The 16024-nt window shown below is 39.1% G+C and overlaps 1 protein-coding gene across 1 annotated transcript in view; it reads left to right on the top strand.

Moving 5' to 3' along the window:
* Positions 1-12888, top strand: part of CPS1 (carbamoyl-phosphate synthase 1) — a 159645-nt gene extending 146757 nt beyond the window's left edge. Inside the window, exons 35-38 of the mRNA XM_043992197.1 lie at positions 5797-5856; positions 7731-7843; positions 10419-10548; positions 11511-12888. Coding sequence (XP_043848132.1) covers positions 5797-5856; positions 7731-7843; positions 10419-10548; positions 11511-11609 — 402 coding nt within the window. The 3' untranslated portion in view covers positions 11610-12888. The remainder of the gene's footprint in view (positions 1-5796; positions 5857-7730; positions 7844-10418; positions 10549-11510) is intronic.
* Positions 12889-16024: the final 3136 nt, after the last annotated feature.

Genomic DNA, 16024 nt, shown 5'->3' with positions numbered 1-16024 from the left:
ATGAGGAAACAACACAAAGATTAAGTGACTTGCCCAGGGTCACACAGTTAGTAAATGTCTGAGCAGTATTGTGATAGAGCTGCCTTGAACCCCTACCTTGCAGGAACTAAGTCTTAAATTTTCAGCATAAGCATTTACACCTTGGAAATCGGCAGCTGCTACAAAGCAGGCCTTGATATATTATTTTTTTGCTTGTCTAAATTTAGTAATAATAATAAATAGAATTTAGAAAGGCTACTATGTGTCAGAGACTCTGCTGGGTGTGTCACAATTATTTCATTTTTTGTTTTCACAAGGTAGGTAGGTGATGTTATTATCCTCACTAAGAGATAGCTGCTGTTATTATCCCAATTTTACAGTTGAGGAAACAAGAGGTGAACCAAGGTTAAGTGACTTGCACAGGGTTACAAAGCTGTTAAGTATTTGAGGTTGGATTTTAACTCAGATTTTCCTGACTCCGAGGTTAAAGTGATGAAGAAAAAAAAATTGGGGGGGGGCAATGAGGGTTAAGTGATTTACCCAAGGTCACACAGCTAGCTAGTGTCAAGTGTCTAAGACCGGATTTGAACTCAGGCCCTCCTGAATACAGGGCCAGTGCTTTATCCACTCTGCCTCCTAGCTGCCCGAAGAAAATTTTTAATAATGCAGATTAAGCTTAAGAATATGTTATGAGGGACATCTAGGTGGCTCAGTGGATAAAACACCGGCCCTGGATTCAGGAGTACCTGAGTTCAAATCCGACCTCAGACACTTAATACTTACTAGCTGTGTGACCCTGGGCAAGTCACTTAACCCCAATTGCCTCACAAAAAAAAAAAAAAAAGAATATGTTATGAGTACATTTTTTTCCCTTTTTTGGAGAAATGGCTTTTAAACATTCACCAGCACAGTCCTGCATGTAGATCATCCTGACTCCATGTCAAGTGTTTTATCCATTGTGCCACCTAGCACCTTTAAAGAGATAATATGAATTGTTATCTACCAAGGCATCTGTCTTTTTAAACAGATTATTTTTTCAAGTTTATGTGGCAACAAAATTATCCTTAAGTTTACTTTAATATCATTGATCCCCCGCCCTTAGTATAATATCTTACATGCCAACTGAATTTAACTGTATTGCTGGAAGTGGGAAAATTGTTTTTGTTATAAACTTCTCTGCATTGCTATTTGACAATGAATTATTTACTCCAGTGTAGAACAAGAGTTCTTTGCATTACCCTCCCCCCATCTCCATCTCCCACCTCCCACCATTGGGCTATTCAGTGATGCCAATGTACTGGATAGCATCATCCTGACATCTGTGCTCCTTCATTTCTTGGAACAACAAAGCAAGCATTTCATCGGAAAATCCCAAATCCAAGTGATGGCGTGTCATGAATAGTCCTTTGTCCACGATGCAGAATTATTAGGGCAAGCATGTGGTAGTCAGTCCAGAAATCCCCTATATGAATGTTGCACAACTATTGGGGCAAGATCACTTATCTTTGTAAATCGCAGCCAACAATTGCATTAATGTGAACACTCTAATTTGAAGAAATGAAATTATTCCCTTTCCTTTGTGTAAAAAAAAAAAAACCACCCACAATTCCCAGCAAATAAATCAGCTTGTACTTTTCACCTTTGGTAACTAATGGTTCTTTACACAGGTATTTTCAATCAGCTTTTAAATCTGGGGCTACTCAGATGCAAGCTGACAGCTGTAATTTCTTTTTGTAGAAAGGCTGTTTTATGTGTCACAAGTGTTCAATACATGTTTGATAGAAGTTTATAATGCAGTTGTGAAAACCAACACCCCTGACCAGAAGGCAGAGTGATTCTCAGGCTGGGAACCTGCCGATACTGTCACGTTTGATATTTATCTTTTCCACTTGGGGTTCAGAAGTGAAACAACTTCATAATGAGGTTCTGGCTGTTGTCTGGAGGTCTTAGAAGAGGCACTTGTATTAGTACAAAGAGAGAAGGAGAAGGAGAAGGAGAAAGAAAGCTCCCACCCTAACATTACTTGTAGAGGATTTTCATGATGACCTCTGCCAAGGGCATTGCATTATCTAGGACTAGAAAAGAGCTGAATCTCTTCCTCAGAGAAGAGATGTATAAAGGTGAGGCGGTGGGTGATTTGGATCTTGGTGCAGCCAGAACTCCTTTCACCTAGAGGGTATAAAGGATGATCAGCTACCACGGTTTTATTGCAGAGGAACTCCCAAGAGATGCAATTTAGTATTCAATTAAAAACTCAAAATCAACAAATACTTATTAAACACCTGTCCCATACTCAGCAGTCTTCTAGGTGATGTGGAGGGTATAAGAGAGCAGTGTTATAATGCTTGTTTACCGGAGGTACGCCAAGCGATTTCAGATTCCAGGAGGACTTCAACAACATTTCTAAGTCCTTGTGCGGTGTTTTCTTTAAACTTGCATTGTCTCAGGAGTCCTCAAAATGCCATCTACCTAGATCAGGGGTAATCAACTTCTTTTGGGTCATGGACCTGTTTGGAGCCTGTTGAAACCTATGAATTCTTTCTCAAAATAATGTTTTTAAACTTATCAAATACAAAGGATTACAAAGGAAAACAACGATATTGAAATATAGTTATCAAAATAGTAAAGATTCCAAGTTCACAGACTCCTTTTGGGTCTGTAGACTCCAGTTTTATCTGACGTAAAGTTTTAGACCTAGAAGATTCTTTAGAGATTATTTAGCCCTTCACCCTCATTTTATACATGAGAGGATGAAGACCAGGTGACTTGCCTAAGGTCACATAGCTCGATGATAGCAGAGGCAGGATCAGATCCCCCATCTTCAGAATTTGTTGTTATTTCTCCTGTCCCATGCTGCCAGACAGTTTTCTGCCCTATTCTTTAAATCTCTCTACAGAATATTAGTGCACTGTCTCCTTCATTAAATTGTTCCAGTATCTCTAACAACTTTTTCTCTCAGGAAATTTGTCTTACATCTAACCTAAATCCCTCCTGCTTCCATTTAATCCCACTTTGTTCTGCTGTATCCTCAATGGAAACAGAAAGCAATCTAGTCACTGTCCTTTATAGTATTAATTTATTTTCTGGAAGACCACCTCCTTTAACCTTTCCTCCCAGACTCAATTTATCAAGTCTTTCATCACATAAAGAAGCATATTAAGGATTGAAAGAGCCCCAGAGCTTATAAGCAAGCTAGATCTGAAGGGGACATGGGGATTTTATTTAAGCTTTGCTGTCCTCAAAAGGCCTTATAAGTAAATATCAGGAGGGGTGTTTTTAGGGTAAAATTGATAAACACTAGTAAAATATTGAAATATTTGCTTAAATCATTGCTATATGGTTTCTGATGTGGTCTCCAGCTTTTCCACTTAGCATAATAGCTTATCTACCATAATGGGAATTTAACTGGAGGAAGGATGGGCCTGGCCATGGATGGCTAGAACCCAGAAATTGGGCATACTCCCAGGGTTAGAGCAGGTAATGTGAAACACGCCAGAAGTAGACAGTAGGAGGGTGTTCATACAGGTGGGCAGAAGGTGTCTTGGCTTTAGCCATAGGCAACAGGTAGATTTCACAGATGATAGGGTACAGAATAAGAGGAGTCAGAAAATAGGAATAAATATAAGTAAGTATCTTGGAAACTGAGAATAAGTTAACAAATATCTAGCCATGGGAATTAGGCTTCCAGGGTAGGACTCTAGGCCTTGTTATAAAAGAACCAGGGTTGGAGCAGCTAGGTGGCACAGTGGATAGAGCACTGGCCCTGGATTCAGGAGGACGTGAGTTCAAATCCAGCCTCAGACACTTGATACTTACTAGCTGTGTGGCCCTGGGCAAGTCACTTAACCGCAATTACCTCACCAAAAAAAAAAAAAAAAAAAAAGAACCAGGGCAGAAGTAGGAAGAAAAGCAGGTGAGATGTAGGGCCCTTGTCTGGGAGAAACTAGAGTTCTTAGTAAGGACTCAGTCATGAGGATCCCAGTTACTTGAACTGAGCTTGGTTAAAGGGGAGTAAGACAAGAGTTTGGTTACCATAGACTGGGTAGCAGCAAGGCTGAGTCAATGCTGAATCTTGGAGTCATTGACCTAGGACATTTGAGATCTTCTCTAACTAGGGACAAGATAGATAATCCCAGAGTAATGTAGGCCAAGGATGAATTTACTTGTAGGGGTTAAATGGTTTCAACTGAGAAGATATGAAGTATACTGGAAGGACAAGGACTTCAGCAGACCATTATAATATCCAGGCTCCCTCTATTTTAGTTCTCTGTTGTGTGTATTTTTAATTTACAAAAATGAATGACATCCATTTTAAATGGAGAGATAGTGAGCTATTTATAAAGGTATAAGAATTTTGTTATAGAAACCTAGATAATGAGCACAATTTTAAAAAATATCTCAATTGAAATAGTATGAGTTTCCATGGAGCTACTTTTAAATGGCCTGTGAGCAAATATCTGTCCATATGGGAACACATTTTATTTTGCTTTGCTCATTTGAACAGAGCACCTTGCTAAGGAGGTGTGGTCATGGTTTAGAGTACTATATTTCCTTTTTTCTTTTTCTTCGCCTCTGTCTACACTGCCTGTCTAGGGAATGCACACTCTAGTCATAGCTATTAGCTTAGACAATGCCAATGAATCCTCTCAAATTCAGGAAAACAACCAAAATCATATGATGTTGAGTAAGGTGTGTCATCTTCATGGATTATAACAGTAATTCTAATGGCTTTTTCTCCATCAAGTCTATTCCCTTTCCAATTCACCATCTGTATGGCCGCCATATTGATATTTCTGAAGCAGACACCTCAGCGGGTCGCTCTGTTACAGAAAAGCTTCCTATTTCCTCTAGGATAAAAGACCAAGTGCTCTGTTTGGCCTTTAAAACCCTTTACTACCAGGCTCCAGTCCATCTTTCTTATTTCCTTCCAGTTAAACTGGCCTCCCTGTGATTCTTTGGCCATGGCCTTCCATTTCTTGCTTCCATGTCTTTGTAGAGGCTGCCCCCTAAGATAAGGGTACACTCTCTCCTCATTTCTGCCTCTTAGCATTCTTAAATCTTTCAAAGGCTCATCTCAAGTACCTCTTCCTGCATGAGGCTTTTCACAATACTCCCAGTTGCTAAAGTTAACGATCACTTTCCCCCTCCAAAATGATGGGACATTTTAATTTTTTATACTTAAAATTTAAACATATGCATTAAGATTACTTTGTTTTTTGGTGGGGCAATGAGGGTTAAGTGACTTGCCCAGGGTCACACAGCTAGTGTCAAGTGTCTGAGGCTGGATTTGAACTCAGATCCTCCTGAACCCAGGGCCGGTGCTTTATTCACTGTGCCACGTAGCTGCCCCAACTATTTTGTTTTTGATCTTTTGAATCCCCATATACAGAGTCTGGCACAAACATGTTTGTTGAAAGATTAAATGAAAAGAGAGCACGACAAATTAAAAAGAATGATTGTATGCTATTGACTTTTATGAAGGATACAAGGATAGGGTCTGAATCATGATTACATTGGCATGGGGAACTCTTGTGTAAGGAAACTAATTCCTTTTACCAATATTGATTGGTACCTTCCTGCAACTTATAGTTGTAGAAAATTGCCTAGAAGACTGAGAGGTGCAAACTATCCCTATGTCATATAGTCATAATGTGTCAGAGACATGATTTGAACCTGTCTTCCTGACTCCAAAGCTGCTTCTGTATCTATTATACCACACTCCCTTTTATGATATTATGGGGAAACTTTATATTGTAGATAATGAACTACTGAGCTTGAGTATGCTATAGGTAACTTATTTAAAAAATCTTTTTTCAGCATTCCTTCCGTCCTCAATTCCTTGGTGTTGCTGAACAACTACATAATGAAGGTTTCAAGGTATGTTATTTTAATTTATTATTTTTTCTTCCAAGCTGCTTTTTTTCAACACAGAAAATCTGGCCAGGAACCAGAACATTGGCTTCTGCCTGTAATGAGAACCTCCGGGAAAAGCAACAGGGCCAAACCATTCCCTTTCAAGCTGAGAGAAGAAAGGCTTTGGTATCACCATCTTGGTATGCCCCAAACTTGAATAAATTCAAATAGATGGCAGGGACAGCCTTTAAGTTCTAAAAATAGTGATCATTAGCTAAATGAGAGTTGGGAGACTAAAAACTCTGAAACATTCCAGAAATGTGTGTTTAAACAAGTGAACAAGGTGTAGTAATAAAATGCTAACGTATTTCCATATTTTTCCCCTTCTCCTTTTCTTGGTTACACAGGGAATAATGGTTGCTAGATGTTACAGGTACAAGCAAAGGCCCATTATAATGGATGCCATCACAAAAAGAGGTTCTTTGGAGCAAAGGCATTTCCATGGCTGGCCCACAGCAACTGTGCTTTGTTGATCTGATTACAATGAATTCTCGATAGCAAATAACAAAAGCTTTCTCTGGTCCCTATCCAAAACAGCCTGTATTATGAAAGGATCTGATTATGTGCTATCAGCAGGTGGGGAGAGAGGGACTAGAGAAGGGAGCAGAGCTGAATCTGAGCTGTTTATTACTTTATTTATTGTTCCGCCTGTGTTGTAATAGTACTGACTGTTCCATATATTCTCAGCCTTTACCTTCTCTAACACTGAAATCACCTGGGCCTATTCAGCCCTAAAAGTCTAAAAGACCCAAGTCACCTTCCCTTACCCTGCTGGGAACACTTGTTTTACTTGTTACTTCACCATAGAGAGACAAGTAGTTTTTTCTTTTTCTTTTTCTGCTATACAGATTGAAAATGTTTTTTTTTTTAATATGGTGTATTCATTATAACAAAATCTCACTACAACAAAATAATTAGGATGGTCCATAGAGATTGTTGTAACAAACTCTGAGGATAATGAGCTGACCTGAGCTATGCATTAAAAAGCCTGCTTTTTAGTATTAGAACATCCTGACAGTTATTTTGTTCCTTGAAAATATTGACACAGAGGAATAGTTCTAGTTTCCAAGAGATTAATTAATTTATGGAAATTATTAAACAGCCAAAAGAGAGAACTCATATGAGGAACTTAGAGGGTATTTCTATCCTACTTAATGTAAGTCCCACAGCCCTTGGAGAATTTGGTACATCTGGCTTAAATTAAAGAAACCCAAATTATAAATGTCTAAACTCGCCAAACAGACACAGAAAGGGATGAGTTATTTTCCCTTTCATTAAAGGATCAATTACTTTACAAAAGTGCTTACTATGCTTTTCCTTTAAAGTGCCCTGGAATTGAATTTATTGGGAATACCTGGCTTTTCTACCCACCTCAAGCACTAACTGCTGTGCATGTTATCCCTCTGACCTCAGTTTCCACATCTGTAAAATGAGCATAATAGTATTACCCTCAGGAATGTTGTAAGAGTCAAATAAGATAACTTACAGAAAGCACTTTGTTTACCTTAAAGTACTTTACAAATTCTAACAATTTTCCCTTATTATTGTTAGAGTCAACTGTCTATGTATATATTTAAACTGATTTGATTTAGGGAAATATGATTTCTGCACACAGAAATCAGCATGGGCCTGAGTTTGTCAGGAGAGAACTGTAATCATTAGGGCTCTATGTCATCACTCATGTCCCCAGTTTTCAATAATTACATCAGATTTTCCCCTTTCTAATTAAATTGCAAGAATTTTAGCACTAAGAACATGTTGGTATCTGGGCTCCTTGATATGTTCATTGATCATTTGTAATGCCCACTCTAAACTGTTTCCTTTCTTTTCAAATACAGCTCTTTGCCACTGAAGCAACTTCAGATTGGCTCAATGCTAACAACGTTCCAGCTACCCCTGTAGCATGGCCATCTCAGGAGGGACAGAACCCCAGCCTTTCTCCTATCAGAAAGTAAGTATTGAGCCAAGTTTGAGCTGTTGGGAAGGTCTTCTTAGAGACCTAAATAAGAATAGGTTGGGCCTAGGAATTAGTATTTGGGATTCATTATAAAGATTTGAAGCTTACTCTTTATGATTGGTCCTTTTAAATGAGGAAAACTCACTGATTATTATTATTATTATTATTGTTGTTGTTGTTGTTGTTGTTGTTGTTGTTGTTATTTGCAGGACAATGAGGGTTAAGTGACTTGCCCAGGGTCACCCAGCTAGTAAGTGTCAAGTGTCTGAGGCCAGATTTGAAGTCAGGTCCTCCTGAATCCAGGGCCAGTGCTTTATCTACTGTGCCACCTAGCTGCCCCCCTCATGTATATTCCTTTGGGCAGAGTACCCAAAGGTGAGGGTATAATTCCCTATATGGACAGAGGAAGGGAAAGGGAGAGGGAGAAGAAGCTGCTTTGCCCAGCTGAAGCAGCTGGTATGAAATGTTTGAGAGACACTTTTCTACATATACATACAAAATCCAGGATAAAGTGGGTTCAAGCTAAAAGAGCACATGTAGGGCAGCTAGGTGGCACAGTGGATAAAGCACCTGCCCTGGATTCAGGAGGACCTGAGTTCAAATCTGACCTCAGACACTTGACACTTACTAGCTGTGTGACCCTGGGCAAGTCACTTAACCCTCATTGTCCAGCAAAAACCAAAAAAACAGAAACAAACAAAAACAAAACCAAAAAATAATATTATACATTTCATGGTAAATTAAAGTCTCATTATAAGCCATCTTACTCTACTACGGACTTGATTTTACTGTGAATCAATGTTTATTGTGTACACAGTAATGTAGAGCCCAACAATATGGCAGCAGTTCAGAGCAGGAGTCAAGAAGACCTGGGTTGGAATTCTGCCTGACACTCACTGGCTCTGTGATCAAGCCACGTCATCCCTTTGGGTCTCATTTTTTCTCATACATAAATGACAACACGGTCTAATATTTTCCTCACAGGATTTGGTAAGACTCAAATGAGTTACTATATTTAAAGTGCTCGTAAACATTCAAACCATTTATACAACACTGGATTTGTGATCTCATCAATATAGACACCCCTCCAGTGATACATGTCATAGCCCCTCCACGTTTACCTATCCTGTGAGCAACACATTAAAGTGATATGGACCAATATATCAAGTGGGAACTCCTGTTTTGTGTAAGCCATTGTTCCAGGTGCTGTGATGATGTTGTTTGCCATTTGATTATAGGGATTGGTATTCCCTAGGGGAGGGTAAGATTTTATAGGATATATTCTTTCCAGCTCAGTGTGCATACCTTCAGAGGTATCATTTCCATTCATGTTAGTGGGATTGTGTGGCAGACATACAACACACCTAGTTAAGAATATACATTCAGTCAGACAATTTTATTACTGCCTACTGAAGAGTTGTCATATTGTATACAGAGTGATATGCTTTGAGTTAGGGCCCCTGGAGGAGTCAACCTGTAAATCATGGTTAAATATAGGCAGAAAAGGATGGCTTTGTATCTGCACCTCAGTTTCCCTGCCTGCATTTTATGTCCTGCTTGGATAGGACTTTATCAAACAATAATTAGTATAACTTCATATGATTTGACATTTAAATGTCTCAGTCTGTGGCATCAAGGAAGCAGACAAATAGAGAGTTTAATTCAAAATCAGGTTACTTGCTTCTTCATGCCATCTGCTAAGAGCCACTGGACTAGCAGGCAACGAAGCAAAGCTAATGCTGAGAAGGGGAGGAGTGTTCTTTTCTTAGAGAGAAATAATGTCCTTGGGAAACAATGAATTGTCCATCATGTTATCAATCACTTTATTGTAGAATATTAGTGTATTGAACAGAAAGCAACTCCTATCACACTTTCATTTGAGTGTCTTTCGGGAGCATAAGGATAAAAGTATAACTACTATTCTCACAGAAACAATTTCAACCTTTAGTTAGGGATATAGGAAACTGGATGGAAGTAGGGTCCCTGTGAAATTAATTTAAAAGGTCAATCAAATAGTCATGGACATTTATTACTACATGCAAAGCAAACATGAGGGGCAGCTAGGTGGCGCAGTGGATAGAGCACTGGCCCTGGAGCCAGGAGGACCTGAGTTCAAATCCAGCCTCAGACACTTAACAATTACTAGCTGTGTGACCTTGAGTAAGTCACTTAACTCCAGTTGCCTCACCAAAAACAACAACAACAAAAAAACAACCAACCAAACAAACAAAAACCAAAGCAAACATGATCCCGTGTATCTTCAGTGGGGTGTAATAGGAAAAAAACATTGAACTAGGATTTGGAGTGCTAGGTTTTAGTCCTCTATGTGCCTGGCACAAGGGAAATGTTGCCCTGCTTATTAGCTGTGGAGTCCTGGGAAAATCCTCTCACCCTTTTAAGCCTCTGTTTTCTCATCTGTCAAACAAGGGGATTAGACTAGATGCCTTCTAAGTTCTCTTCCAACCCTAAAACACTATGATCCCATGAATTGGTGATTTAGCTTTACGGCGACTTACTGTGCTACCCTCCTGTGATTCTCATATTTCTTGCCCCATCTCTTCCTGTGTAGGTTGATAAAAGAGGGAAGCATTGACCTAGTCATTAACCTTCCCAACAACAACACCAAGTTTGTTCATGATAATTATGTAATCCGCCGGACAGCTGTTGACAGTGGAATTGCTCTGCTCACTAATTTCCAGGTATGTTTTCCCATTGGGATAAATTTATTACATTTCTAACACTCATTGTTTTTGACCAAGTGTCTTTTTTATTATGACAATTATTTAAAATGTTTTTACATATATCACAAAGTATATGCAAATCTGTTTCCTCTCTTCACAGTGCTCAGACCAGTGAGGTAATTTTAAAATATGGCTTTCAAGTGATTATGCCAACAATGAAGGGCTCTGGCCAAAACTGGGGGATGGATAGATTACCTATTAGAGAAGCCCTCAAAGTCAGGATCTAGTCCCCACCTCTAGATCATACTATCTCCTGTGACCCTGAGCAATGAATTTAATCTCTTAGTACTATACTTAAGAAACTCTCTAAGACCATAAATGGCAGAAAAGCTACTGATCTCAATTGGTAAAAGGAATTTCCTCACCTTGGAATTCCTATAGCTATGAAAGAACAGGTCCAGTCCCTTTTCTTATGCCTATCTGCCTATAAAACCTTAAATAATTCACAAAATACAAAAAAGATGGAATGTGTTGAAAGAGAGACAAGCTTTAGATGCAAAGTACCATTCAAAAACCTAGCTGTTAGTCATACTTGGAGCCAAAACATAGTCTAGTTACAAGGTTCAATTCATTGAGAATGACTTTGTCAGGTATGGCCAATTTCACTTGGACATAGTCTTCTAAATCTATCAGAGAGGGGGATTTTTTTAGAGACTCATTAAACCCATCATATTGCATTTTTTCCTGACCCACTTTGAATCTTTATGGTAGATGAGAGAGAAGGGAGAAAAGTAGATATTCATGGTGAACTCTAGAATGTAGGAGAAAATTCTAATTAAATAAAAATTTGACTCTCTCTCATTTCATGATCCTTTAAAAATTGGGATCAGCAACACTGACAGCTTCTGTCTTAATTCATTAAGCATCCACTATCATGTCATTAGGAATACTAAAGTGTATGGGGGTGCCTCTCTTTCCAGGTGACCAAGCTCTTTGCTGAAGCCATGCAGAAATCTCGCACTGTGGACTCCAAGAGTCTTTTCCACTACAGACAATACAGTTCTGGCAAAACCGCATAAAGGAGCAAGCCACTCTTGTGAAATCTCAGAGCCATGTGTCTGTTCGCTGATGGACGCACAGAATCCCAGACTTTGATCCCCCAACAGAGAACCAACTCTCTTTAGGCCAAATTGTGTTGTGTCAGTTTCCTTGGTTGTGTCCTTAAAAAGCTTTATCTTTCTAGTTAGATAGTTGTCAGTCATTCTGTCAAGTCCTTGGACTGTGAGCTCTTCTCAATTCCTTCTTGCTTTTCATGAGAGCCTACCCCATGAGTAATGCCTTATTTGGGGCATACACATAATCCAGTCCATACCCCTCCTTGGCAGCTGATATTCATTATGTGGCAAACCCAAATCATTGGTAGCATAATGGCTGAATGAAAGAATGCTTCTCATGGGTTGCTCCATCTTCTTCGCTATTTTTTCTACTTGAAGACTCTTGCTGAGAATCATCATCTCTAAATAGCCTCTGCTTCACTCAGGTGTCTTTTGTCTTTTAAAAATTGAGTATGCTGGGGCAGCTAGGTGGTGCAGTGGATAGAGCACCGGCCCTGGATTCAGGAGGACCTGAGTTCAAATCCGGCCTCAGACACTTAACAATTGCTAGCTGTGTGACCCTGGGCAAGTCACTTAGCCCCAATTGCCTCACACACACACAAAAAATTGAGTATGCTACCCACACCTCATTTCCCTGTCATATAGTTTTATTCTATGTCTCCTTCCATCATTCCTGAATAGCAAAGTTAGTATATTTCTTCCTTACAGTAATCATTCTCCACCTACCTAGTGCATCTAGTGATACCACAATCTCTTTTCAAGGTATTGAATTTGATAAGTGTGACAGGAGGTCTTTAAAGTATAGAATTCTTTAAAGGACACAAATTTGCAGCCCCTTTGTGGCTGCATATGTCAGAAATAAAGCAGCTGGGTTTTTCTTTCTTTTCTTTTCTTTTCTTTTTTGGTCCATTTGTTTTTAACCTTGGCCTAGTGTATTCTTTTGCAATTGACAGATTTATAGGTTTTCCTTCTACCCACAGCCTCCCTGGCCGTGGCAACTCTTTGGAATCTCTCTGAAGTTCCAGTTCAGTCCCTAGAGATTATACCTTCTGTGTACCTGGTGAATCCCATGCTGTGTTGTCTTATACACAGTTTAATCCTAAAGTCTCCCTCCATTCCTTCTACTTTACCAGAAAGGGCAGAAAAGCCCATCCCACATGGCAGTCTTTGGGGGTTTTGAACGTTTTGTATTATTAAAACTGCTTTGATTGTTAACATTGAAATAAAATGCTATTGAACAGAAGTTAGAAGAGTGTCTTTGCATTTTTTATCTTATACTAAATCAGTTTCTTTGACCAGGATCAAATCACTTATTTATTCTCTATACTAATCAGTACATGGTGGGAGCAAACGGTTGTTCATAATAATAACCGTGAATATTTGTGTTCTCTATTCCAGATGATTTTTCATTCACTCCCCCATGCTGCTGGTAATCCTTATGATAAAATATTATTGTACTGAGTGGTTATATAACACCCTGATTTTTACTACCATTCTCTTTGATACTGCTATTATTTCTAATTACACAATTATATTATAAAGGAAAATTCAAAGTTATAGATGATATATAGCAAATAGAAACAAAAAATCATCACCATCAGAAAACGCATTATGCTGGCTACTGTTTATACCAACTGGCATTATAAGATAGCCATTAGCCCTTAAATAACGTTATACCATATTAATCTAAGTTTCATGTATAAAAATAAATCAAAGGATATAATAATTTAAACTTCACTTATATTTCTCCTAATAGCCTTGTGACATAGGTGGAAGAGGTATCATTTATAACTATTTCGTAGAGAAAAAAACTAGAAAGCAGAAAGAATAACTTACCAAGGGGACAGAGATTGTTAGAACTCAGCTTCTGCCTGATTCAGTGCTCATTAGGCCAGTGGTTGCCATATAAAGAATCCCTCCACATAGACCAAACAGCAGTATGGTATAACACCCTTGTATTTGGCATCATTTTACATAGTAATAATAGTAATTTAAAAGTTACTCTCATATTATGATGGCCTTCATGGTTGCTGTTTTACTTCTCTATTTTTTATTTCACTTTCTCTTATTCACGTGATCTTAGTATTCCAATTCCATGACACCAGTAGCATTTCTTGTAGAGTGAGGAAGGAGGCACTAAGTTAACCATAGGGAAGATGAAGGTCTCAAACTAATTGGTGACTGAAGGCCAATAATACTGTCTTTCACCAGTCCAACTGGTTCATCACGTCAACATCCCCCAAACCCAACATCGTGGAATCTTTATTGGTAGCTTGGAAGAGCAGAAAGAGAAAATATACCCTGATCCTTTGACTATGTTAATCTAACTTGCAAAGTCCCCAGTTACCTTGGTAATTCTTATTCTCATTCATTTCCCCACCTGCTGAAAAGCTCTGCTTTTCAATCTTTCTCAGACATGGACAGTCATGGAGCCAGAGGGGTTGAAAATTTTATTGTACTAATGGATACTATTTCAGAGAGGATGAGAAGAGCTGGTGTACTTCAAGCAGAGATCGAATGAGCATTTATTTTTACCATGTTACATAATTTTAGAGTTCAGAAGTACCTTTGAACAACCTTCTAGTCTATTCCAAACCAGAGAGCAATCGCTGGTACAACACACTTCACAAGTGGGCATCCAACTTCTGTCTGAAGAAAGATTCATCAATCATTCAGTCAGCAAGCATTTAATAGATGCCAGGCACTGTGCCAAGTGCTGGGAATAAAAAGGAAAGGAGGAGAGCAGCTAGGTGTCACGGTGGATAGAGCATCGGCCCTGGAGTCAAGAGGACCTGAGTTCAAATCTGGCCTCACATACTTAACACTTACTAGCTGTGTGACCCTGGGCAAGTCACTTAACCCCAATTGCCTCACCAAAAAAATAAAATAAAATAAAGAGGAAAGGAGAATGCTTCTTGCAGAAGATGGGACATTATAAATGGGTTATATGGTTGGAGCAGATGACCTTTAGGGTTGTTATGTCTATGGTTCCATGATTCTGCCAGGCTTACATAAGCAACCACCTCATATCTCAGAAGAGGCCATACCTTGAGTCAATGCATTAGTTGTGCCAGCTAGATGGTGCCGTGGACAGAGCACTAGGGCTGGAGTTAGGAAGAGCTGAGATAAAATTCAGCCTCAGCTAACTGTGCGAGACCCTGGGCAAGTTACGTAACCTTTGTCTTAGTTGCCTCATCTGTAAAATGGGGCTAAATAGTACCTTCATCCCAATAATTTCATGGGGATAAAATTAGATATTTGTTAGAACACTTTGCAAACCTTAAAGCACTAAATAAATACTATTATTAATATTATTATTTATTAGTGAGGTTTGGTGTCTGGTGTTTTATCCCAAACCTATTGCTTTGTTGCATTAATATATTAACCGCCAAATTCAGTTCACACACATAACAAAATATTCATAGCTATGTGAATATTTATTAATATTTGCACACTTTATTCTTAGTTAACTATCTATACAATATGTCTCATGTGTTTTTATTCAAGGGACAGGTCAGGAAGGCACAGATAGTGTCCTCGGTCCAGGAGAGCACTCTCTGAATCTTGAATGTAAGGCTTACATTGGAATAGGAGGTGGAAATCACATACTAATTTTGGGATATTTATGGAGCATGTAATTATTCAGCCTATAACCTTCTTGATCCAAAAGTTATTGGAACTAATCTCACCAAAACTATTAATTTCACTTGGGTGTCAGTTGCTGCCAGAAGTGGTTGTAGACTCTTGTGGTGAAGACGAAAGTCTTCATAAACCTAATCGCTCAATAAGCATTTATTAAACATCTACTATAAGAATTAAAATTAAATGGTACTGGGAAAAGCTTACTGTAGAAAGTGGTATATAGCTAAATCTTTAAGGAAGTTAGGGAATCCAGGAAGCAGAAATGAAGAAGAGAATTTCAGAAATGAGGGACAGCCAATGAAAATGCTTGGAGTTGGGGGATGGAGTGTCTTGTGTGAGGAATGACAAGGAGGCCAGTGTCATTGGATCACTGTGTGTGTGTGTGTGTGTGTGTGTGTGTTGTAAAGAATTAATTGTTATTTGAGGTTTTTATGCCTTGGTGAGCACTGGCCTGGGGCTCTGCAAACCGCACGGTGCTCCACCCACTGGTTGTAGCCCTTGCCAGGGCTCTGGCACCTCACATCATCACCACTCGCTGACGCCTACAAGGGCCTGGCAAAATTATAATGATTGGAAGCCTAGTGAGGGCTGGGACTGTGTGGGGGTGTTTCTAGGTTTGGGGGAGGAGAATTGGGCATTCTAGGTGGAAGCTGGAGAGCGACAGGCGTTCTGCTGCATATTTTCAGCTGATTCCTGGGCAGTGGTATTTTTCAGGTATTATAATTTCCCTTTCCCCA

This window comes from Dromiciops gliroides, chromosome 3, assembly GCF_019393635.1.
Source record: "Dromiciops gliroides isolate mDroGli1 chromosome 3, mDroGli1.pri, whole genome shotgun sequence".
NCBI lineage: Eukaryota > Metazoa > Chordata > Mammalia > Microbiotheria > Microbiotheriidae > Dromiciops > Dromiciops gliroides.
Note: the sequence above shows the minus strand (reverse complement) of the source record. Positions and strands in the feature narration are given on the sequence as shown.